Raw genomic sequence first — 25,666 nt, 5'->3', positions numbered from 1 at the left:
GTGCAAACATGAAAAGAAGAAAGAAACAATAATAATAATAAATAAATAAAATCAAGAACATGAGTTGAAGAGTCCTTGAAAGTGAGTCCATTGGTTGTAGGGACAGTTCAGTGATGGGGTGAGTGAAATTGAGTGAAGTAATCATCTCTGGTTCAGAAGCCTGATTGCTGAGGGGTCATAACTGTTTCTGAACCTGGGGTGTGGCTCTGGAGGCTTTCATGCCACCTTCCTGATGGCAGTAGCGAGAAGAGGGCATGGATTGAATGGTGGGCATCGTTGAAGATGGATACCACTTTCCTCTGATAGCTCTCTATCTAGATGTGCTCAGTAGTGGGGAGGGCTTTACCCGTGATGGACTGGGCCATATTCATTACGTTTCGTAGGCTCTTCCATTCAACGGCATTGGTGTTTCTATACAAGACGGTGATGCAACCAGTCAGTATACCCTTCACCACACATGGAGCTGTGTTTAGCTTCACAGTCATGAACATGAAGTGAGTAGAGTAGGGGCTAAACACACAACTTGTGTTGATGGAGACTGTGGAAGAGATGCCTTTGCCAATCCAAACTGACTGAGGTTTGCAAGTGAGGAAATGGAGGATCTAATTGCACAAGGGGGTTTTGAGACTGAAGTCCTGAAGCCTATTGATTAGTTTTGAGGGGATGATGGTTTTGATTTCCAAGCACTAGTCGATGAAGACCTTCCTGGTGTGTGTGTGTGTGTGTGTGTGTGTGTGTGTCTCTTCGCTGTCCAGATGTTCCAGAGTTGAATGAAGAGGCAATGCAACGGCATGTGCTGTTGGCCTGTTGTGATGACAGGCAAGTTGGGGCAAATACGAGTCTCTCCTCAGGGGTTGATATGTTTTATCACCAGCCTCTAAAAGCACGTCATCACAGTGGATGCAAGCGCTGCTGGACAATAGTCATTGAGGCACGATACCACGTTCTTCTTAGGCACTGGTATAATTGAAGCCGGCTTGATGCAAGTGGGTACCTCAGACTGCCGAAGTGAGAGGTTAAAAATATTGGTGAACACCCCAGCCATTTGATGAGCACAGTCCTTTAGTAGTCGACCAGGTACCCTGTCTGGGTCAGACGCTTCTCGTGGGTTCACCCTTCTGAAGGATGCTGTCATGTCAGCCTTAGAGACTGAAGTCACAGGGTCATTGTGGGCTGTGGATGTTTGTGAATATTCCTCCGTGTTTTAATAGTCAAAATGAGCTTTGAAATCATTGAGCTCATCTAGGAGTAAAACCTTTTTGTCACCTATGTCGCTTGGTTTCACTTTGTAGAAGATGATAGCGTTCAAAACCTGCCACAACTGTTGTAGTTCAGTTTGATCTAGAATTGCCATTTCGCAAGGTGACAAGGTTTTCCGGAGATTGTACTCGCACCTCTTGTGTTTTTCTTGGTAGCCAGACCTGAATGCCATTGATTTGGCCCCTAGCAGATTGCTTATCTCATGGTTCATTCACGGCTTCTGGTTGAGGAAGTCTCTGAATGATTTTGGGAGGATACAGTTGTCTACGACTGTTTTTATAAAATTTGTGATGAAGGTGCACCAACCTGAAGCAATCCCGTAGCTGCTCCTCTGACTCCTATGACCACCTTTCTGTAATCCTCATCTCTGGAGCCTTGCTCTGTAGCCGCTGCTTGTATGCATTTAGGAGGAAGACAGCCCGGTGACTGGCTTTTCCAAAATGCAGTCTAGGGCATGGAACATTAGGCATTCCTATTGGTCGTAAAGTAGTGATTGAGTGTGTTGGGATCCCTGGTACTGCAGGTGCTTTGTTGATCATAATTGGGATGAAATTTCATCAAACAAGCCTGATTGAGGTGTTTGACAATGATTTGAAAGGTATCAGGGATTGCTGATGGTATCACTCAGTACTCAATGGCCTGCTTAACATTGGCCTTTGGTGATGTGTAAACTATCGTCCGGAACATGCAGGAGGACTCTCTTGGTAAATAGAATGGCCAGCAATTAATCATTAGATGTTCTAAGTTGGGGGTCAAGATTGTGACAGGACTGCTGTGAATGAGCGCCACAAGAGTTTATCATGAAATGCAGATTCTCATCTTTTGCCTTCTTGGAATCAGTTGTTTGGTCCATCTTGTGTATCAAGAAACCCTCAGGTCTTATCAACATACCTGGCATGCCCAGAGTGAGCCATGTATCCATGAAACAGAGAATGCAGCAAATCCTCATTTTGCTCCGATACAGCAATCTTGTCCTTAGGTCCCCAATCTTGTTCTCCAGCGACTGTGCATTTGATAACAAGATGTTGCATAGAGGAAATTTCGTACCTTGGCATTTCAGTCAGGCTTGGAAACGTCCCCTTCTCCATTGTGACAATAACAATGTGCTTTCCTCTGCTTAAAGGTGCTGTTGCTGAATGCTTAAATGTTAAGTCCACTGAGTCCTTCAGTAAAAATTGTGAAATCACTAGTTTGTTCAGACAGTTCAAGAGCCTATTACTTACAGGGAAATTACAGACTGCAGACTCCAGTGAGAGTAGTTCAGAAGAAGTATATTTAGGAGTTTTGTAAGCTGCCTGCAACAAGTCACTGTGGTTTGTCAGAGCCATCTTACAACTGTGCGTATAGTTAAATGTAGTACAGTTTGTTATTTGAAGGAAAAACTTGAAAATGTTGAAGGATCTCCACCCTATATTTTGCTTGTGTTTTTTCACCTAACCCCTGTGAGACAATGCTCAGTGCCTTCACTGACAACCTAAAACAATACAGTAGAGGAACAGACCCTTCGGTCCACAATATTGTGCTGAGTCAATGACGTTAGTAATCAATGTCTAATAAGCTAATCATTCCTGCCTGGACTGTGTCCATAACATAACATTTCATGCACAATCACATACCACTCTGAGAACCTCTTGAACATCCTTGAAGTGTTAGCTCCACCACAAACCCAGCACCAAACATGCTGAACACATCTTTGAATTTGCCTCCTCTCTTTGAATGCATGCCCTTTGGTGTCAGATATTTCAACCCCGGGGTAAAGACTCTGCATTCTCTATCTATGCCTCATATCTTATAAATGTATCAGATCTCCCCTCAGCCCCCACCATTCCAGAGAAGATAGTCCAAGTTTGTCCAGATACTCACACATCATAGCACATGCCCTCTATTCATCAACAAAACAGCACCAGGCAGCTTTATTGATTCTGATAGCTGTGCTTTTAGTTTTAAGCAATGCATACAGTGGAATGCTTCCAAAAACATTTAACTTTTTTTTGCATGTCTCTCAACTTTGTTTCCTAGGTCTGAAACTGGGCATGGAGCGAGATGCATATGCCATGATCTCGGAGAAAGGAGAGAAACTCTACCACATGATGATGATGAACAAAAAAACAAATCTTATAAAGGACAGGAGGAGAAAGTTGTCTATAGTCCCTAAGTGCTTTCTTGGCAAGTAAGGCCTCATTAATTTTCATGCTCTATTCATGTAACTAGAATAGCTAAATACTGGATTTCCTGTCAACCTTAATATAATTCGCCAAATCAGATACACTTTCTGAGTCTAATTGCACAGACTTTACCTAATGCAAATGTAATTAAACAATTTTTGTTTTAAGTGGGTGCTGAATGAAATTTAAAAAAAAAATTGAAATGAACTCAAATGTGAGATGAATATATTTTTATTAAATGCTATGCGCAAGGTTTGTGTGTTACCTTAACTTTTATTAATCCCACTGAGTTCCATTGTAAATTAGGATACTTGTACAATGGTTATAAACAGATGATATCATAAATTCAACTTTCTTTTGAATGCATGTGTTCTGCTGATTATGTTAATTTGTTTTTGTTATTTGCTTTCAAAAGTACATGTTGCATAGAGGGTATCTTGGCAATAGCTCTTGAATTCAATGTATGAATGATCCCTTGTAGTCACTGTAAATAACAAGTTATAGTTGTCTTTTGCTCAAGTCAAAAATACTCTTGGAATTTCATCAACAATGATCTAATTAGTTTGCCGGAACTTCCATTCAGATACTGTATGCTTTTATTATAGTACTGTTTGTCAAGGCCTGACTTTAATTTTTTATTTTATAAAATGTTCAAAGAATAAGTTAGCCAATATTACCCAAGCAAATTAATAGTTATGCAGCTGATATCCTTGCATATTGATTAATTTATAATCTCTTACAAAAGAGTGATGAAAATATAGATATGGGTTTCAATTCTTCACCTACACGAGAATGCAAACTGCCCCTCCTTCCAAAAGTAATAGCAGTATGTTAAACAATCCAGCAAAGTCAAAATTGAACTTACTGTCTATGCCAAGTGCATGTAAGCACAGATGCAATGAAAACATGCGTACAGCTGTACCACAGGCACATAGCGTAAAATAAGCAGTATTCACAAGAAGGATTAAGATTAGAATAAAAAGTCAATTTTGTTAATAAATTCTTGTTGATTCCTGGCAGCTGGGTATATATGCATGATATTTGAGTAAATTAAAAACAAATTTCATTCTTGTTTTTGAAAAGGCTGTTGCCTGGCTTCTAATAAAATTCAATCTTGAAGTCTGGTTTGAGAATTAGGCACTTGTTGGAGCTTATGAACTGTGCCAAAGTAACTCTTGGGTTTGTGTTCTTCAGATGACAAACAAGTACTAGGGAATGAGCATGCATCTTAATACAAACATCTTGCTTCATATGTTTATAACAGTTTGCCATTTAATTGAGGATATTTTCTTTTAAAGAACAATAAATTATCATTTGATGTTTTAATTGGTTGATAGATATTTGTTATGAGCTTGAGCTTTCTGAAGGTATTTTTTTCTGTGCGGGTTCTATTCAGATTAAGATTCAGACTAAATTTTTGCATTTTAAAAATCACAGACAATGCTAATTAGACCATTAATAGACACCGTTTTGTGGTGCATCCTGAATGAAATTTCTGTTTAATGTTCTGTTTGCAGTGAGTTTGTTTCCTGGCTGATGGAGATAGGGGAGATCAGTAAAGCTGAGGAAGGAGTGAATCTGGGTCAAGCTTTGCTTGAGAATGGCATTATTCATCATGGTGAGTATATTCAGGCAATCCCAGAACATACACCATAGAGGAAGTGGTTTCTTTCTTCCTTCTAAGTCTGAGGCAGCTGTCAATATGATGAACCATGTAATCATGAATGAAATATATTTTCTGGCAACTGTCATAAACACTGCTGTACCTAAAGATGAAGCTTATTAACACCAGTTGTCAACTTCTCTTAATTTGTTATAGAGTTCTTATAAATTATGTTCTGCATGATTTGCGAGTTAAAACTGTGATGAGGAGCTTCTTTAGCAAGAGGGTGGTAAATTTGTGGAATTTAATGGCACAGACAGCTTTGGAGGTAAAGTCATTGGGTATATTTAAAGTGGAGTTGATAGGTTCTTGATTGGTAAGGGTGTCAAAGGTTCAGGAAAGAAGACAGAATGGGGCTGAGAGGGATAATATATCAAGCATGATAGAATGGCGGAGGAGACTTGATGGGCTGAGTGGCCTAATTTTGCTGTTATGCCTTATGGTCTTATGACCATGCACTGTATTGCAGTAAGGTAACTCTGGTCACAATGCATTGACTTGTCGAGTATCAATCTGATGTTTGTGCCATGCAGAACACCATTTATTTCTCAGTGCAGTAAACAGCGACTTGCACGTTGTGCATATGGAATATTGAAATTATCCTTCCCCTCCCTCAGTGATCATCTTTATGTAATGCAGGATCACATGACAGGAGCACTTTGGCAATATGGTATCATTTTTAACTTGCCTACTAGAAAATTAACTTGTATAACTGCCCATCTATTTTACACTCTTCTTCCCACTTAATGTTGTTTCCCATTGATTTGAAAAGCCATTTAAAAGCCAATGACTCTGAGATTTGAAACTGAATTTGATTGGTACATTGTACATGTGTAGCATTTTCTGAGTAGCAGCTGCATTTTTTGCAGGTAGCAATGTAAAGATTGAAAAATTAAACTAGGTTAGTCGAAGAGTATTGAGGTTTCTCACCTATGCTCATGATCAGTCGTCACATTTCTAACTTGTGAAATGTCAGCTTTATTTTAACCATGTAGCTTACAGTTTCATGGAGTGATATTGTCCAACAATTGCTAAAAACATGATAGCCCTGTTAAAAGCAGTTCTCTGCTTTAAATTCTGAAGTGATGCGTGTTAGGTTTTGTTGGAGACTCATATTGGAAATGGGAAATGCGATTTTCAGGTTGAAATTGCTGATGAATTACTTGAAAGAGATTTTCAAAATTGCAGAAGAAATGGGAATTTGAACAACAGTTTTCACAAACTCAGGATATCTGGCAGTGCTTACCAAAAAGTGAGATATTTGTGCCAGATAGTCACTGTTAGACAAACAACTGTCAGTACATGCTGAGCAAACTCTCATAAATAGAAATGTAATCATTATTATGACCAGAAAGTCTCATTGAGAAATATTGCTTGAAGGTCATCAACAATAACAGCTCTAACAGATTCCTTTTTGGAAAGTTGTGTACAAATTCAGTTACAGAACATCAGCACCCCACTGGAGTAAGCTGTCCTTAGTTTTGTACTGCTAGTGTTATTGGATCAGTTTTTGGATGACCTCTATTTAAAAGCAATGATTAGTTCTGTCTCAAATGTTATCGATGTGAATACTATGAAAGAGCTGAATATTTTTTTTTAAATTTGGAAGCCAGTTGTCTGATTTGTGCTAAAGTCCACAGTAGAAACATTATTTCTGGTGCCGATACATTCAGATCGCATGAGCCGAAACTGGAGCTTGCTGAGTTGCTCCCACTTTCTTTCCTTGGGTTCTGGTGGTCTTGTTGGTTTGGGCTGTTCAGGTGCTCATCTGCCTCTGCCACCATTTGAAACAGTCCCCTCCAGATATTCACAACTTTTTAATGATTTTCTTTAGCTCCCCTGTCAAATGTCTCCTATATTCCAACCGATTTGACCTTTTTTTTCAGCCATTGTTAATCTGTCTTCCCATGCTCATGTAAGAAATCACTGCCTTCTGAACCAAATTTTAGTGATGTCTTTTTCTAAAACTGTAGCCTCGGTAATTATGTCCTTTTCAAATTAGTTTAAACTTTCATTCTCCATAAATGTCAAACTATGTAACAAAAAAATATTTCATTTGCATCTTCAATTGTGGAAAAGGGTCTGCTGAGATTGTGCCAGCTGAAATCCCACAGATGGATGGAACAGGGTGACTGTTGATCCAGTTGAGATATTGGTTTGAACAGTAACTTGGAGCTTAGTTTAATGGGGAGAAGATTTACGGGTTGAATATTTTGCCCTGGCCATCTCCCAGATGTTCTGAATTATTACACACTTGTCTCCTTCAGATATTGAATTTCTTCAGCAGCAGAATCAAAGGACAAGTTAATAATACATGATGGTAATAATTTATTAAAGGAGCTGCTGGGACAAACTAAAAGCCTGAGCTTGGCAGTAAAAGTGACAATAGTGGAACCCACTCAAATGTATTGAAATTAGATTTAGTTCCAGAACCTATGATAAAATAAAAGAATTAACTCAACTGCAAACTAAACATTAATGTCAAGGTGAGCATTCGTGTCTAGATCTGAAATTCCCTTATAAGTGAGGTTGCGCATGCCTAAGAAAGGGATTACTTTAAATGCAGTGCTGTTGAGCTGTCTGTGTTGGGATTCCATCCATCTGACATTTGTCGAAAAGTCCTTTACATTCCTGACTTGTGGGTTCTGGCATGTTATAGGCTGTTGGGTACTTGCTTGTATGCTTGCTTGTGCAGTCATATTTAAGTGGCTTTCCAATGTTTTGGTCAGTCGAGACGATATTGCATACATTGGTAACTTGTTTCTGGAGGAACTAGATACTCTTTTGAAGAGCTAGTCATTCTGTCATCTATGTTACAGGCCACTTAACCATCCATGCAAAAGCATGGTCCACATCTTACTGCATGTAGTCAGTGACTGCTTTTTTTTCCCTGAGAATAAGACTTTGTGCATTCATCAGTGAGAATTTTCATTTCTGACCTTGGGAGCATGAAGCTTCAGAGTATCATGAGTAGTTCAATCAACTTCTCAAGCCAACTCCACCATTCAAGAAGATAATAGTTAATCTTTAACACTAGTGGCAATTTTCTGTGTTGATACCAACTTTTGACTCAAGTGATATCAAAAAGTTACCAGATTTGCACTTTGGGTATGCTTGGGGGCTGAGCCTCTAACCTGCCTTGGGCAGATAACTTCCAAGGTTCACTCGCTTGTGGGTGAGGTTATTTTTCCCATCTCTGTCCTGAATGGTGGGCCTTTTGTTTTCATTGAATGATTACAGCACAAAGAGCTGTTTGCCTCTGGCTCTTTTCTAGCAGCATTTTCAGAGTCTAAATACCTCAATCAGGGGAATATCCCTGCATCCACTCTGTAAAGCTGTTTAGAATTTTGAATGCCTCGAAAGTTCTACACTTGTTTTTCGAAATTTGGGAGGATAGATTTGTGTGTTCTCTCCTTGTATGACAAGCAGAAGTTAATCTACTGAACCTTCACTGTATGCATCAATGGGGAGGTAGATGTGATCTCCCCAGGCCCTATATAACTGGGGCTATATGTTTCTATTTCTGTATCTCAATAATCCTTAAACTTAAAGGGCAAGGTATTATTTGCCTTCCCAACTGCTTGCTATGTCAGTATATTAACTTTGAGTCATTTTGTGTACAATTCCACCAGGTCGTTCTGAACACAAGACTTTTAACTCCATTTTAAACTTTGTAAGTTTTGTAAACATCTTTTTGAAAATTCCGCCTGCAATGCACTCATTAATTCACTTAGCCAGCTGTAGCTACTTCACAGTCTACACTATCATTGATTTTGTAATATCAGGAAACTTGGATCCCTTAGAATAATCTTTTCATCAAATTTCATGTGAATTTCAGGGCCTTGGCACAAATCTCTTTGGCACTCTACTTGTCAGAGTATTCCAACTTGAAAACGACCCATCTTTTCCAACTGCTTCTTGATTGTTAATCCACTCTAGTAGTTTATATCCAAAGCTGCATGTTGCAGATTGGTTCTGTAATCTCTATGTGGCATCTCATTAAAGGCCTCTTTAATCCTAAATAAATCAACTAACTGCTTTCTCTTTATCCATTCTACGAGTTGCAAACTTAAAATAAAAAAATAAGATGATCTGTTTAACTTTCACGAAGACTGCAGAAGACACATTTAATTTCTCTGCAATACTTTATCAGTATAATTTCTCCAGTGTAAGGGATCTACATTAATTTACCTTCAACCTTTTATATAATCTTTGAAGCTCTTCACCTCCTTTTGCGCCTAGCCTCTGCTCTTGTATTTTGCTTTCCTTATCCTTATGCCTTTCTGAGTTCTGAAAAAATTTCCAAACTTTTTTTGCTATTCTCTTTTATTTTCTAAGGCTTTATCTTTAACTTCTCTATATTCTCTGTTTTATTTTTGTTCTTAGGAGTATGTATTTGTTGTAAACTTTAATAAAGCTTTAAATGTTAGCAATTTCTTGTTGATTGTCATATCTTCAACTGTAGTTTTCCAGTCAACAGCAGCCAACTTAGAGTTTGCCACCTTGAAATTTAAGGCCCTTGTATTGGATTTAACAATATAAAATTTTCCTTGAAAGCAGATAAATAGGAGCTCATAGTCTTATGCATTCTCCTTATATTAAGTGTGTAGATTTTTGTCAAAAATGTTACTTGATTCAGCAATTTAATTCTTTGAACTTTTCAGGAACTCTTTTGTTTTCTGTATCTTGTTCAGGCACCTTGTGGTAGATTTGACATACTTCTGCCATTCCAGGCTATTTGTCAGCTTTCAACATAACACTACAGCATACATTTCATATTTTGCTTATTTTGAACTAAATTGCAAAGAATTTGTTCAAGAAAGGGGGTAGAGATAGCCCAGGAAATTATAGACTAGTGAGTCTTACTTCAGTGGTTGGTAAGTTGATGGAGAAGATCCTGAGAGGCAGGATTTATGAACATTTGGAGAGGCATAATATGATTAGGAATAGTCAGCAGGGCTTTGTCAAAGGCAGGTCATGCCTTACGAGCCCGATTGAATTTTGTGAGGATGTGACTAAACACATTGATGAAGGCAGAGCAGTAGATGTAGTGTATATGGATTACAGCAAAGCATTTGATGAGGTACCCCACGCAACACTTATAGAGAAGGTAAGAAGGCGTGGGATCCAAGAGGACATTGCTCTGTGGATCCAGAACTGGCTTGCCCACAAAAGGCAAAGAGTGGCTGTAGATGGGTCATATTCTGCATGGAGTTTGGTCACCAGTGATGTGCCTCAGGGTTCTGTTCTGGAACCCCTTCTCTTCATGATTTTTATAAATGACCTGGATGAGAAAGTGGAGGGATGGGTTAGTAAATTACACAAAGGTTGAGAGTGTTGTGGATAGTGTAGGGGCTGTCAGAGGTTACAGCGAAACATCGATAGGATGCAAAACTGGGCTGAGAAGTGGCAAATGGAGTTCAACCCAGGTAAGTGTGAGGTGGTTGATTTTGGTAGGTCAAATATGATGGCAGAATACAGCATTCATGGTAAGACTCTTGGCACTGTGAGGATCAGAGGGATCTTGGGGTCCGAGTCCATAGGCCACTCAAAGCTGCTGCACAGGTTGACTCTGTGGTTAAGAAAGCATACAGTGCATTGTGGGATCGTGGGATTGAGTTCAAGAGCCTAGAGGTAATGTTACAGCTATATAGGAACCTGGTCAGACCCCACTTGGTTTGCTGTGTTCAGTTCTGGTCACCTCACTACAGGAAGGATATGGAAGCTATAAAAAGGGTGCAGAGGAGATTTACAAGGATGTTGCCTGGATTGGCGAGTATGCCTTATGAGAATAGGTTGAGTGAACTTGGCCCTTTCTCCTTGAGGTGATGGAGGATGAGAGGTGACCTGATAGAGGTGTATAAGATGTTGAGAGGCATTGATTGTGTGGATAGTCAGAGGCTTTTTCCCCAAGGCTAAAATGGCTAACACGAGAGAACACAGTTTTAAGGTGCTTGGAAGTAGTTAGAGGAGATGTCGGGTAAGTTTTTTATGCATAGAATGGTGAGTGCATGGAATGGGCTGCCGGCAGCTGTGGTAGAGGCAGATACAATAGGGTCTTTTTAAGAGGCTTCTGGATAGGTACATGGAGCTTAGAAAAACAGAGGGCTATGGGAACCCGAGGTAATTTCTGAAGTACATTTTTGGCACAGCATTGTGGGTTGAAGGGCCTGTATTGTGCTGAAGGTTATCTATGTTTCTAATCTGTTTAAACTGAAGAGCATTATTTTTGACTCAGCTCACAATCAAGCTTAGTTTTTTGTCTTTAAGCCACCTTAATACAGTTGATGCATATTCTATGTTATTAAATACTCCAGGGTTCTATTACAGAAACATCAGAGACCCCTTACATATGCAGAGCATTTTACTGTATGTTTAAGCTACTTCTCACAAGCCTTTTATCATGTCACTATAGAAGATCTAAAGTAGTTTGTTCTCACATTGGTTCCATGGCATACTAATCTAGAAAACCATCTCTTGTACATTCCATAAATTTGCTCTTTCCCCCATCAGCACTAGTTTAGTGTGTCTATTTTTAAAATGTAGATTCATGTCTATAATAACTGGATTGTAAGAGACAGGAATTTAGATATCAAGTTTAAGTTTATTGTCATCTGACTCTATGTATGTGCAACCATTGAACCAACTGAAACAATATTCCTCCTGACCAAAGTGCACCCACAAAACATGTATCACACATGGCACAGAGATCATAATATTACCACAGATATGTAATAAAATATAATTCAAAATGCATGTACTGCTCAGCAAAGATAAACAGTACAGTAAACAGCAAACAGCTTGCTGTTTTAGTGATGAGACCTTGGTGGTGACAGGTTATTCATTGGTTTTATAGCTGGAGGGAAGAAGCTTTTCCCCCGTCTGGCAGTCCTAGCCCTGATAATTCTGTGTCTCCTTCTTGATGGTAGTGGGTCAAAGAGACTGTGGGATGGGTGGTAGGAATCCTCAATGCTTTGGGCCCATTGTATACAATGCTCCTGGTAAACGTTGCAAATAGGGGAGAGGGGAACACCAGAATCCTCTTTGCATTTTTTTTTACTGCCCTCTGTAGGGTCTTATAGTCCGATGTCTTGCAGATTATGTGCCACACAATGATGCAGCCAGACAGGATGCTCTTGATGGTGTTCCTGAGAAAGTTGTTGGAATGGGAGTGGGGAGCCTTGTACACCTCAATCTCCTCAGAAAATGTAGATGCTGCTCTGCCTTGACTAGTGAGGAGCTGTTGTAGTTCAGGTTAGATTGTCTTTTATGTGCACACCAAGGAACTTAGTGCTCTTAATTTTCTCCATGGCAGAGCCTGTGCCTTCCTGAAATCCAAAATCATTTCTTTTGCCTTGCCGACATTGAGACTCGGGTTTTTGTTCTCACACCATTTCACAAACCTCTCTACCTCCTGTATGCTGACTCATCTTTGTTGCTGATGAGGCCAACCTCTGTAATATCATTAGTGAACTTGATGTGGTTTGAGCTGGGTCTGACAGTGCATTTCTGAGTCAGCCGCTTGAACGGCAGTGGGCTGAGCAGATATCCCTGGGGAGCACCATTTCTCAACCTGATGGAATTTAAGGTAGATGCCAAACGGGATTGACTGGGGTCTTTCTGCCAAGGTGCTCCGGATCCAGTTACAGAGAGGGGTATTGAGCCCCAACGAGGACAGTCTCTGACGGATGATCATGTTAAGTGCCTAGCTGAAGTTGATGAACAACATCCTGGTGTAAGAGGCATCATTTTCTAAGTGGGACAGGGTGGAATGGAAAGCTTAGCTATGATATGATCAGTGGACTGGTCTGAACAAAAGGTGAACTGGAAAGGGTCCAATGTAGCTGGAATGTGGGATTTTATACGATCCATTGCCAGCTGCTGAAAGCACTTTCTGATTGTTGAAGTCAGTGCCACTGGTTGGTAATTGTTTAGGCCAGTTACCATCACTCTCTCGATGAGGGTGTCTGCCTGAAGCCTGCTGGGACAGTGGACTGCTTCAAAGAGGGATTAGGGATGTCCGTTAAGACTTCTGTTAGCTGGGCCACACAGCCCCTCAGTACCTGACCAGGTATGTTGTCCAGCCCCGCAGCTTTGCACAGATTTATCCCGACCTTGGATCGTCCTTACCCTGGCTGCGGCCAGGGAACGTGTTTGTTCCTCAGGGGGCTTTCCTCGGTGCCACATCATTCAATCAGCCAAATCGTGCATGGAAGGCATTCAGCCTTTGAGGAAGGGAGGCATCGTGGTCATTGATGTGTAGGTTGGATTTGTAATTGGATGTGGTTGGTATACCTTCTCACATTGCGCCCTGTGTTCCTGGTGCCACAAAGGTGTCTGTGAATTTTCTGTGCATGCGCATTAGGTGCTTTTGTCTATATTTGGGCTCTGAAATGGAGTTTCAAAGCTGTGCAATTGTGCTAGCCTTCCATCGCATGTGTTTCTGCCATCTAGCTTGGTAATGGTTCCTGTGATATTACTTCTTTGGGTTTCAATGATTGTGCTTCCTGATGTATTTTCCTCTGTTCTTTATTGAGTCGTGTTCCTGGCTTGATTCTAACGGTAGAATGAGAGATGAACGCCCACAGACTGCAGATTATGAAGTGTTATTTTAATTGTTTTTCTTTAGCCTGCAGCTCCTTATAAATCTCCAGGTTACAGTTGCAAAATGCTGTAATATATCCGAGTTAATTTGGGATCTTGCATCTCTGTGTGAAGGAAGATCTTTATTCATGTGGTTGTAAGGGAACAGGAGTCAGCTGTTTTGGAATAAAAGCCTAATGTGATCTTCATTGAGGTCAGGCTGATTTGTGAGCTGAATCCGAACAAGCATGGATCATGGATACATCTAATACTTTTAGTTAACAATTAGCTACCAAACTCAGATTTAAAATTGGAGTTAATGCTGGATCAAATGTTAATGTGGAGAACTGAGTTGCAAATTTCTATTGCCTTAGTCCCATAAAACTGTTGTTTAACTTAAAGGTTTTTAGAGGCTATTACACAGATGCTAGTTGCAGTCTTTCAGTATCCTCTGAATGTTTAAGATTATGATAAAATTATAACAGATGACATTTTAATGTTAAATTAGGGGGATAAATTAATTTTATGAAAATGTTGGTGTAATTATTCTGTGTAATACGCTTCTGAATATGGAGTATATTTTGAAATAGTATTGAGATAAACTGGTCATTTCAGGCTTTTAGGTTTGACACGGTCAAAACCAAACCAGCAACAAGTCCCGTTATTTCAAGTGCTTCCTTTGCTCCTACTTGTGTATATGTTTTTCTCCTCAGTTGCTCATGGGGTAATGTGAAAAATATTGTTTTCACTCCTTGAATAGAGTAGTTTTTCCTGAGTTCCCATTGGATTTATCAATATCTACCTCTCATTTTGGACCCCCCATAAATGGAAAAATCATCTATTTTATAATTTTCAACCTTTTCCATAATATTTCTGAAATCTTGAATAGTTCAGTACCAGTCTTCTGCTTTTCAGAGTGAAAAATCTCAGCCTGAGTCAGTTCTCTGTTTTATACTTCTGCTTTTTTTGAAGCCTTACTGCACCACCTAGTTCTTCTAAATCTTGCACCTTATATACTGACCAGCATTTTACACAATGTTCCAAATGTGGTTTAACCAAGCTTCCACAGAAGTTTAACAAACTTCTGCTTTTAACCCTGTTCCTCTAGAAATGAAACATTGTGCTTGGCCGGTTCTTTTTAATTTGTGGGTGCACGTACCCTTGGCTCCTTCATTAATCTCTTAGAACTCCAATTACCTGTTCAGTAAGCAGCCTCCTTATTGGTCCAATTTAAAAAAAAAACCATCACCTCTCACCTCAACATATCGTCAAGTTAGAATTTCCAGACATTTTACTTGGGAATGGCAAAGTTTGCATCGGTCAAAGTTTGTTTAGTACTTCCAAGAACTTATCAGTCTTAGTAAAATTGGAAGTTATTTTGGGATGAATAAGTCAAAGACAGTATCCTAGTCCTGGCTTCTCTAATGAATACTTTTATGCTTCAGTTTCAGATAAACACCATTTCAAAAATGAGATGGTACTCTACAGGTTTCGGTATGATGATGGAACCTACAAGCCCCGAAGTGAGATGGAAGATATTTTATCTAAGGTACTGTTCTCCATTACCCAGAAAGCATTGTGTTCAGTTTGATTTTCTTAGCCAATTCTGATTGCATGTGAGATGAAGAGTGACACGAAGCATTGGCCAACTGGCTTAACTTGAATGAAGAGTGTGGACTTTTGTTAGTGACGTGATGCCAAAGTTTTTCATGATTTTTGTTTTCCTCTTGACAGGGCATAAGGTTGTACTGTCGATTACACTGTCTCTTCACACCAGTGGTAAAGTAAGTTTTTTTAAAATGTTGTAGAGGGGTAAGGTTGAGTAAACAATAAGGCCATCTTTATAAAGGATTGGCTTTCCAACATCTGACTGACAAAGCATTTCAAATGGAGGTTTTAGGATTTTATTGGTTACTTTTTTCCAATTTCATAATCTGTTTAGATCTATTGCAAAATAACTTGTCCAATTTCTTTATGAAATCTACATTAATTTCCAATTTTGACACAGTTTTCTTGTAGCTGCATGATGCGTTGTCACACATGAGATTGCACACACTGGAATTTGTAGGGGCAAAAAAGGAGCTGGATGAGGAACTGGACAGTTCAGGCAGCATCTTGTTTGGATTGAAAGAAGAGAGGGGAGATGGCCTGTATACAGACATTGAGGAGTGGGTTGGAAAAGTGCTGACAAGCTATATGTGGGTCCAAGTGAGGAGGGGATGATCTGTCAATCAGTTCCTATGCACCCGGACCTACTTATGACTTCCCAGCCCTTCCCTCTCACCTCTGACTATACTGGCTATCTCCCCTCTATTCTCTCAGTCCAGGTGAAGAGTCTCAACCTGAAGTGTCAACTGTCCATTTCCTTCCACAGATGCTGTCTGACTCTCTTGTGTTTTGCAAGCAGTCATATATTATTTGAACTACTTAATGCAGCTAATTCACTGTGCTATCTATTGTTCTTGTTAATATTACACTACTTAGTATTCTGCAGTTTATAAAACTAATCTTGCTCATGATTTTATCTAATGCAGTGTATCTAATTTCCTATCCAATTTACACCTGGTTTACTTTGATTCTTTATTAAGCATTCATTTTAAAATACTTTGTTCAAAATGTTGCAGCAGTTTGGGAGAACACATCTGTTATTAATCTTAATTACATTAAAGTAATAGCAGAATTAATCAGGACTGAGTGGATAAGGGGCACCTAAGACCAAGTAATGTGCACTGTCTGTTTCTATTTAAAGCATTATAGGTTGTGAACACTCTTCACCAATTGTTGAAGATGGAAGAGATGCTATTACTGGTGCATTATTGGCATTACCTCTTTAACTTCCTTTCCATCAAAAGCAAACTTTTATTTTGACCTTCTGGGAAATTGGGAGATTTAATAGTGATGGCTCTGCACTTTGAGTACTGTTCAAGTTCCCAGAAAGGTTCTTGTAGATTAGTCCTAATGCTTAGGATGAGTCAGGATAGACTTTTTTGCAAGCGTGAAAAGCACATTGAGATTTACAGGACTGAGGATTTTGGGTCACTTGTGAACTTGATCTTTTATTGACAGAGCATTAATGGAACCCCATTCAATTAGTGTATTTATTGGTATTTGCTATTAAGTTCTGAAGTGCTTGTTCTGTTAATGTGAGGAGTATAGTTGCACCTTGTACAAAATGAATTCTTAAACTTTAGAATTAAGTTTAATAATTTCAATAGCATTGCCAATGTTTGCAAATAAAATTACGTTATTAAATGTAGAGACAGAGATCACCATTTGAAAACATACAAATCTGTGGTACCGGCAAGCAAGCTGATTGATTGGCTTCTAGTACAGGTAAGAAATAGTTCAGATAACAATGTGTTTTATTCACACTTGTCGTAATCATTTTCTTTCTACTTTAAAATCTTACAATAAATACCAGCTGTTGAAAGATGAGAAATCACCTCTGCATTGGAAATACAGTGAAGAAGTCTGAAAATATTTTGAGCTGTGTATGAACTTGAAACTGGATTCAAATCCCAATCTCAAATTCATGGCTAATTAAATTTTTGATTCCCTCTAGTAACCTTTCACCCCTTTGCGTATCAAAGAACTTATCCTGGCCTCAAATGTTCAAAGACTCTGTTCTCACTGTCCTTTGAAAGTTCCAAAGATGTGCAACCCTCAAGAAAAAAATTTATCTCATCCCTGTTTTAAATAGTTTACCATATTTTTTTAAATAGTTAACACTGACTTGAGCTCCTAACACTGGAAACAAGCTCTCCATGTCCATACTGTTAAGAACTCTCGGGGGTCCTTTGTTTCCATCGAGCTTCCATGCACTCCACTAAACTCCGGCAGACACGATCCTAGGCTGTTCAGCCTTTCCCAAGTGAGACAAGTAGAGGGGAATCTTGAAGAAGAAAGTCCAAAATTGTCCAAAAAACAATTTTGCTGTTTACACTGAGGTAGAGACGGTGTTGTTTGTTTGTTGGAGGAATTAATTTTGTTCTTCCATTGCTGTCAAGTGGCAGCTCATCTGCAAAGTTTCTGTCAATATTCCGATGCAATAACTTGATAGTTAGCAGCTGGGTAACGTCATTGTGGTAGAGTGGAGGCAAATACTGGATAGATACAAGGAAATTACCTCTCAAAAATGACCAGATGAACTGCCTGTTCTCTTGCATTTTTGTGGCATGATAATTTCCTATAATTTAGTGATCCGTCCTACAGGTGAATGTATTCTGAAAACCACAGGTATGCAGTACTTGCAGGACAGTTCATGGCTCTAACTTGGTGCCACTACTTCACTTTGCTGAAAGTAGGAAAAGTTCAAGGCTGGTGTACGTTCACTTTGCCTGTTACCAGTCTGACCTCGGAGCTTTATTTATCAATTTATCCATTCATCTGTAGGCCCTTCTGGCCCTTTGAGCCATGTAGCCCCAGCAACTCCCAATTAACTCGAACCTAATCAAGGGACAATTTACCAATTATCCCACCCAACACATCTTTGGACCGTGGGAGGAAACCAGAGAACCTGGAGAAAACCCACGCATTCCGTGAGGAGGACGCACAGAGACTACTTTAGGAATTGATCTCTGAACTCTGGAGTGCCCTGTGCTGTAATAGTGTCGTGCCAACTGCAGTACCACCATGGTATCCTTAGGGTGTCGATTGGTAGTTATATGTATTAGAAATCTTTATCTTTCAAACTTCACACAGGTTGGTCATTTGGTTGCTCCAAAAAGAATGGGAAAGTAGAGCCATTATTATAAATGGAATTAAGGTTTCTGGGGAGTCCAAAATAACTGCAAATTTTCATTTCGTCTCTTCTGGTCAGGAGCTTCCAGTGCAATGACTTGCATCTGGAAATGTGAAACAACAATGAAAGCCCATGCTAACGTGTTTCTGTATTTTCTGGAGGCATTTAAATTTCTTTCAATAAGCTATTAACTTTTACTTAGTCCTAGATGAGCCGAAGCATCTGCACACATGGAGGCTTCACCATGTACTGTCTACTTGGGGAATAAGTGAACTTTAGCTTAACCACATAGCAGTGCACTCAGTTGTATTTTTGGCTGCTTTGTTACAGAGCATTGTGCAAAAGAGATGGTGTCAGATGTAATATAGTTCTGCACTATCTTTTGGAAGGGATGTTACAACTGAAACAGCAATCTAAAAATGTAATATTTTGTGACATTCTCAAGTTATAGGAATCCTGTGAAGTTCATTGCTCGAAGTTAATGATTATTTTTTAAATAGCTTTGAGATATCTTTGTGATTTCAGTTACTCAGCCAGAATGTATTCTTGGACTTCATTCTACAATTAACCTGTAAATTGGCAGTGTATCTTTCATTTCATACAATCTCCTAATGACCTTATGTCCAAGAGAAGGACTACTTGTGGATAATTCTAGGTACTACTGTTCAAAAATAAATTTTGCATCAGCAATCAAAATGTAGGTCAGCTGTTTGAAATCATTTGTTTATGGCAAGTCTCATGGTTGTATTTGAACTTTAGATAATTGCTTCCAGATGCATTTCTTTGTCCTTCTGCCTTCTACCGTATGTAAGCATAGTTTGAGTACTGTTTCAACAGAACCGTCATCAATAAACACTAACAAAGCACTGCATTTACTGTTTCAACAGAACAGCACAGATCTTTGCAGTCTGTTAAGATTATTCTTTATGATGAAGCGAGTGCACTTGTTCAACTTAGATTTGCAGTTGCAAACTGTTGGTTTAAAAAGAAATCTCTTTGGATATAAAAATGTCATTTTGTTGCTAGGGCGACTGCCAGACTAGAGAGGAAGCGGTCACGCTCGGTGTTGGATTGTGTAATAATGGCTTCATGCATCACGGTAATCAATCAAAGAAACAAAAGAATTTTTCAACAAATGTGTTTTCAGTGTGAATGGGAGTTCATCATAATTAACTTGACAGTCATGTTTCGGAGTGTCTCACAGTTCTCTTTTTTCTTTTTGGACATTATATTTTATAATTAGGGGACTTTAACACCATCCCTCCCCCTACTCCCCATCAAATACTTGGATCACGTCACTTCTCTGTAGACTTCCCTATTTGTTGTCTGTCAGTAGGGTGGAATGTGGGCAAAGCGGTTTGTGTCATATCCTTATGCTCTTCCACTTAAAAGTGGCTAGCAAACTTCTGTTTAATTTAAGCATTTAGCTAGGAACACACGAGAAATTGTGCTTTGAGAAGTTGCACTGAAAACCTCTCCCCTGGTTTAACTGAGAATTTAAAACCACGTGTTCATATTGACAATTTTTTGTAATAATATTTTTATTTAAGAGATATGAGTTTTCCAGCAAGGCTAGAATGTACTACTCATTCCTCATGGTTTTTGAAAAGGTGATGACAAACTGCTTTCACTTTGACAGTTTGTAGCTAAATGGAAAATATCCTACATTGATTATTCTGGGTTTTAGACCTGTGACTAAAGGATGACAACTCTTAGTTTGGTTGAATCCTTATGGGATAGAACTGCGTACTTCAAACCCTTCTCAAGGTTATGCTGCCTAGTTAATTGGTGCTTCCATCAGCAAGTATCATTACATTTTTTTTTGTTGAAATCTCATTTCATATTTGATAGTTGCCCATATAGGGATTAGTTCAGACATTGGGTCAGGGAAGTATATCATTTTCATATTTTGAACTGGACTAAAAGACTTATGTCCTCTGTTTAATTTACAGTTAATAGTTTTTTTATCAAAGTATAATTTTATTGCTGTTCTTGATTACATACAGACAAAACTTGTTAAGGTGAATTTTTGAGTTTTATTGAAATCTGAATTTTAAGCTTTGTAGTGATAATTTGAAGAGCTGAAGTCTGTTAATTATGTCCACTGCATTATTAATATTCAATTTTAATTTTTCATTCCAATAGTATTAGAGAAAAGTGAATTTAAGGATGAATCCCAGTTTTTTCGCTTTTATCCTGATGAAGAAATGGAAGGGAGCAGCTCCAAAAACAAACAGCTGCGCAATGACTTCAGATTGGTTGAAAACATACTTGTTAAATCCCTTCTGGTAAGAAGATAAATGATGTTTTTGGATTAGATTGGGAGAATTTTCCATTCTGCTATCCAAATATTGCAGATGATGGATTGCAAACAATTGAACAAAATGCTTTGCATAGATTAAGTAGTTGTTTAGGAGGTTAACCTGTAAATACTTCATGTTTTATTTCTGGTTATATGAACTTTAACTTGTAAAGTTCATACAACTTTGGACACCACCTCATTTTTTAAAATACACAGTATTTCTGGTTTTATTTTACACGTTTAAAAAATCTATTCAATGTATGTAATTGATTTGTTTATTTATTATTATGTTTTATTATTTTTTTCTCTGCTAGATTATGTATTGCATTGAACTGCTGCTGCTAAGTTAACAAATTTCATGTCACATGCTGGTGATAATAAACTTGATTCTGATTCTGATCACTTTCTACAATTATGAGAATGGCTCGCAAGGATTAGCCTGCTTATCTGATTTTATTTCAAACCTTTTCCAATTCATCTTGATTTTTAATTAAGTCTGCATCATGAATGATTTCTCTTGCATATTTTTGGTTATTTGTATGACCTGTAACACCTTACCCCCGACCCTAAAACATCCAGTGCTGCTTTGGCACCAAAGCCACAAGGAGAAGTATTACTTTTGCCCCTTTAGATCCAAATGTCAGGAGTTATGCAAGAAGAATTTGATTTCCCCACCCCAACTATCATCTACATTTTGCCCTAAAGCAAGGGATTTTCTTATATTTAACTCTTCCATTTGGTTAGCTCCTCGGGATAGTTTTAGCTGTTTGTAATTGTGAATCCAATTATAGCAAATTGCTTTATCAAGGTGGATTTGAAAGCATAAGAAACTTTATAAGGGTAAAAGTTTGGTGCCTTCAGGATAAGATGATGTGAAAAAGGTTAATGAAATCAGTGCAGATAAGCTGTGTTCGCCAGGATTTGTGCTCTTTTGTGAAACGGACTATTGCAAAAAGCAACATTGGAACCTTTCCCTGTCGGATGAGTCTTAATTTGCTGTAAAGTAATTGGTGGTATGTCAGCCAGCTTTACCACCGCTGCATTGGGAAATATGATTTGTTGCCAGACTGCACTGCTTAGTGGAATTAGTTTTCTTGGTTGAGTCGAAGGTAATCGTAGAAACATAGAAAACCTACAGCACAGTACTTCGGCCCACAAAGCTGTGCCGAACATGTCCTTACCTTAGAAGTTACCTAGGGTTACCGATAGCCCTCTGTTTTTCTAAGCTCCATGTACCTATCCAGGAGTCTCTTAAAAAGCCCTATCGTATCTGCCTCCACCACCGTTGCTGGCAGCCCATTCCACGCACTCAGCACTCTCTGCGTAAAAAAAATTTACCCTTGACATCTCCTCTGTACCTACTTCCAAGCACCTTAAGACTGCACCGTCTCGTGTTAGCCAATTCAGCCCTGGGAAAAAGCCTCTGACTATCCATACGATCAATGCCTCTCATCATCTTATACACCTCTATTCTTATATTCCAATGTTTGTTGTCATTTCGACAATAATGTTTGCCTTTTGGATTAGCCATGGATTGCTGTGCTTCATAATGCATTAGTCAGATAGAACCTGGAGCGACATACTTAAAAGTAGTTGTGCAAAAGTGAACGGATGTTCTAAAAACTGCAGGAAGTATTTAGCATGTCAATGACAGCTAAAGTTAGAATAAAATTCAACAAGATGGCCTTCAGCCTATGGATGGAAATATTTAAGTCAGTTGACCAGATTATAAATATAGAGATTTGATCATGGCTTGCTGATTTATAAATTAATTGGAAGAGTGTGGAAATAATTGTCAGCTAAAAATGTTAAGCTAATGGATGTTAAATTATAAAATACAACTGGTATCCTATTATAACTTGCTAGGTAAAGGTGAAATTGAAAGTGGAACACAGACTAGAGAATGGTCTTGTTTATCCCTGCTCTGCACTAAAGGATCTATTTTCAACTTGAATGACTGTATGGATGTAACCATTCGTTCTTTTTGCGCCAAGGATGGGAAATTTTGGATGGCCCTCTGCTCCTGTTCACTTTGTGGTAGATCAGTTGATTTTTTGTTTATTAGGATCAGGCTGAGAAGTGAAACCCTTCATTCATGAACCAACGTGGTGATACGGTTTAAGTTTGGGTGGTAGAGTACTGGCAGATATTTGATGCCGATGAAAATGCCATTTTGTGCTTTTGACGAGGGAAAGTGAAATATTCTAATATCATGCTTGTATTAATGTAATTGATGGCATACTTTTAAGAATTACATTTTAAATTCTCATTTTGTTGTCGGGCAGTTTATTATTTATTTATAATTCCTTACAAATTCTGGAGACCCATAAACACTTTCAGTGAAGGATTCCCTACAGATGCTTGTCCTGATATAGTTTTGTTCCTTTAACATCCAATGCCAGAAGGTTTCCCCTTACAACCATACAAAGCTTTTTTTCATCGTTTGGCTGCAATGTTACATTCAACAAATTACGTGTGGAATGGAGTTTATTAGAAAGTGTCCCATTTTGTTTTCACATTTGCTGGCCTTCACATCTTTAAGACTTAATCTGCAGAGTGGCCAACTTTGAAATTGTTCAAAGCTATTAAAAATATAAACATGTATATTCGGTTAGTAATTAATTACTTGAAGTGTTTTGTTGTATTTCAATATGAAAAGTACATCTGATTTGAAATGTTACCTGCATTTCTGGAGCAGATACATTATCCTCACTTATTTATGACAGTGATATATTCCAACTATTTCCATTAATTATTCTTTTAACAGATATTCAATATTTGCTAGATTATTTTAAATTCATGAAATTAGTGGTACAGTATGATACCAAGAAATTGTTTGGCAACTGTATAATAAGAATAGATGTTTCAGTATTTTTGTCCTTATCCTGGAACTTTCCAGGGAGAAATTATATTTCTGCTAAATTGGCATGAAAAGCTAAGTTGTCCCCAGTGATTTAGAACTGATTTCCTCCACAGAACTTGCCATTTGCCTGTGCTTGTAAACAATATCTTAAATTAGGGAGTTGTTTTTGATTACCCAAAATCAGTTTTGTTATTAAAATTGGTGTAGTTCAAAGAAATTAAATTCTTTTAAGCAGCCAAGTTGCAGCCTTGGTCCAAACATGGATAAAGGAGCTGAATTCAAGAGGTCAGTTCTCCTCAGGCATTCAGTCAGTGAGATTTATTAATGGCATTCCTTTCTTCACAAGTGAGGGCGTGGTAGTTGGTGCTGCTGCCTTTGGCCTCATAATTTGGTCTTGAGTGTCGAGTTTGCGCTTTATCCCCTGTGACCACAAAAGGTTTCTGATCGATTCCATTGCTTTCAGTTCCAACATGCAGTAACTGCTGGTAGATGAATTAACCATAATAAATTACACCTTATTATAGGTGAATGTCAGAAGGCTCAAAGGGAACTTGATGTGTATCTGAGAGAAATAAGTTGCAGGTTTATAGGGAAAGGTCCTGGTAGGATTGTTCTGTTGGGACCCAGCATGGACCTGAAAGGGCAAATGGCCAGCTCTAAAGTTATATTAAGGAGATACGTAGTATTCAATTCCTTGTGTTCCCATTCAGAAAATGAAGCAGGTTAGATTATGCTTTTGCATCCTTGTGTGCCATTCATTTCTGCCTCTAACAAGAATGTTATCAGCTTCCCTTGTAAAATCACCATGATGTAGTTGGATACCAAACTCAGTGTTCTGGAGGCTTACAGTTGACCTAAATAGAGGCTAGAGACTGAATACTCTAGATCTTTTCTACTATTTTAAACGCATACAGTAATTCAGGAGTACGATGCAGTACACACCAACCTGGAAAAGATGCACTTCCAACAGCACACAAAGCTCTGCACCATTTGAAACACAGCAGCCCAACCTGTGCTCTGTTACCATGGTGTTTGCAGTGTGTATCATCTACAGAATTCACTGCAGGTACTGAAGTCTGTATTCTGTATCACCAAGAGTGATGAAGGCAGCAGATAAATGGGTACATCACAAACTCCAGCTTCTCTTCCAAGTTGCACATCATTTTGGTGCGGAAATATGTGATTCTCTCATTGTTGTTGGGTTTATATTGTAAATATATGTTTATATTATAAAACCTTAAAACACTGGAGCAGAATTAGGCCACTCGGCCTATCAAGTCTGTTCTGCCATTGCATTATGGCTGATCCACTTCCCTCTCAACCCCAACCTCTTACCCTCTCTCCATAACCTTTCACACCCTGACTAATCAAGAACCAATCAAACTCCTCCTTAAATGCCCCCAGTACCCTGCCCTGTGGCAACAAATTCCATAGATTCTCCACCCTCTGGTTAAAGAAAGCCCTCCTCATCTGTTCTAAATGGACATCCCAGAGCCTTCAATTGCTGAGAAATCCAAAATGATCTGTAAATCCGAAACCCTTGCCCCTACTCCAGTTCCTCAGCTGCACATTCATATGCCAAATCATCCTATTCTTGCCCTCACTGGCACATGATACAGGCAGAAATCTAGAGATTGTTACTTGAGACTGTTTTTCAGTTTTCTACCTAGCTCCTTAAATTCTCTCTTCAGTATCTCCTCTCCTTTTCTTCCTATATCATTGGTACCAATATGTCCCAAGGTGTCTGGCTGCTCACGCTCCCCCTTTAGAATGTCGTTCACACCATCCAAGACGTCCCTGACAATGGCACCTGGGAGGCCACATATTATCTGTGTCCTTCTGTCACATCCACAGACTCTCCTATCTACTCCTTTAACTATGAAGTCTTTTATCATCACTATATTCCCTCTCTGGTCCCTTCCCTTCTGAGCCATAGCACCAGATTCAGTTCCAGAGACTAAGTTGCTGTGCCCCCCCCCCCACACCCCCAACAGTATCCAAAATGGTACGCTTGTTATTGAGGGGAACATCCACAGCGGTATTCTGTACCGGCTGCCTATTTGCCATTCCTCTCCTGACAGTCACCCGT

The 25,666-nt window shown here is 38.9% G+C and overlaps 1 protein-coding gene across 1 annotated transcript in view; it reads left to right on the top strand.

Annotated features, from left to right (window-relative positions):
* The window catches only part of prex1 (phosphatidylinositol-3,4,5-trisphosphate-dependent Rac exchange factor 1), a 209,983-nt gene that overhangs the window by 104,593 nt on the left and 79,724 nt on the right, over positions 1–25,666 (top strand). Inside the window, exons 10-16 of the mRNA XM_072240694.1 lie at positions 3,280–3,430; positions 4,943–5,043; positions 15,117–15,220; positions 15,406–15,455; positions 16,929–17,004; positions 19,439–19,511; positions 20,558–20,700. Coding sequence (XP_072096795.1) covers positions 3,280–3,430; positions 4,943–5,043; positions 15,117–15,220; positions 15,406–15,455; positions 16,929–17,004; positions 19,439–19,511; positions 20,558–20,700 — 698 coding nt within the window. The remainder of the gene's footprint in view (positions 1–3,279; positions 3,431–4,942; positions 5,044–15,116; positions 15,221–15,405; positions 15,456–16,928; positions 17,005–19,438; positions 19,512–20,557; positions 20,701–25,666) is intronic.

The sequence above is a fragment of the Mobula birostris genome, chromosome 2, assembly GCF_030028105.1.
Source record: "Mobula birostris isolate sMobBir1 chromosome 2, sMobBir1.hap1, whole genome shotgun sequence".
Classification (NCBI taxonomy): domain Eukaryota; kingdom Metazoa; phylum Chordata; class Chondrichthyes; order Myliobatiformes; family Myliobatidae; genus Mobula; species Mobula birostris.
The sequence above is the reverse complement of the archived record's forward strand: the minus strand, read 5'-3'. Positions and strand labels throughout refer to the sequence as shown.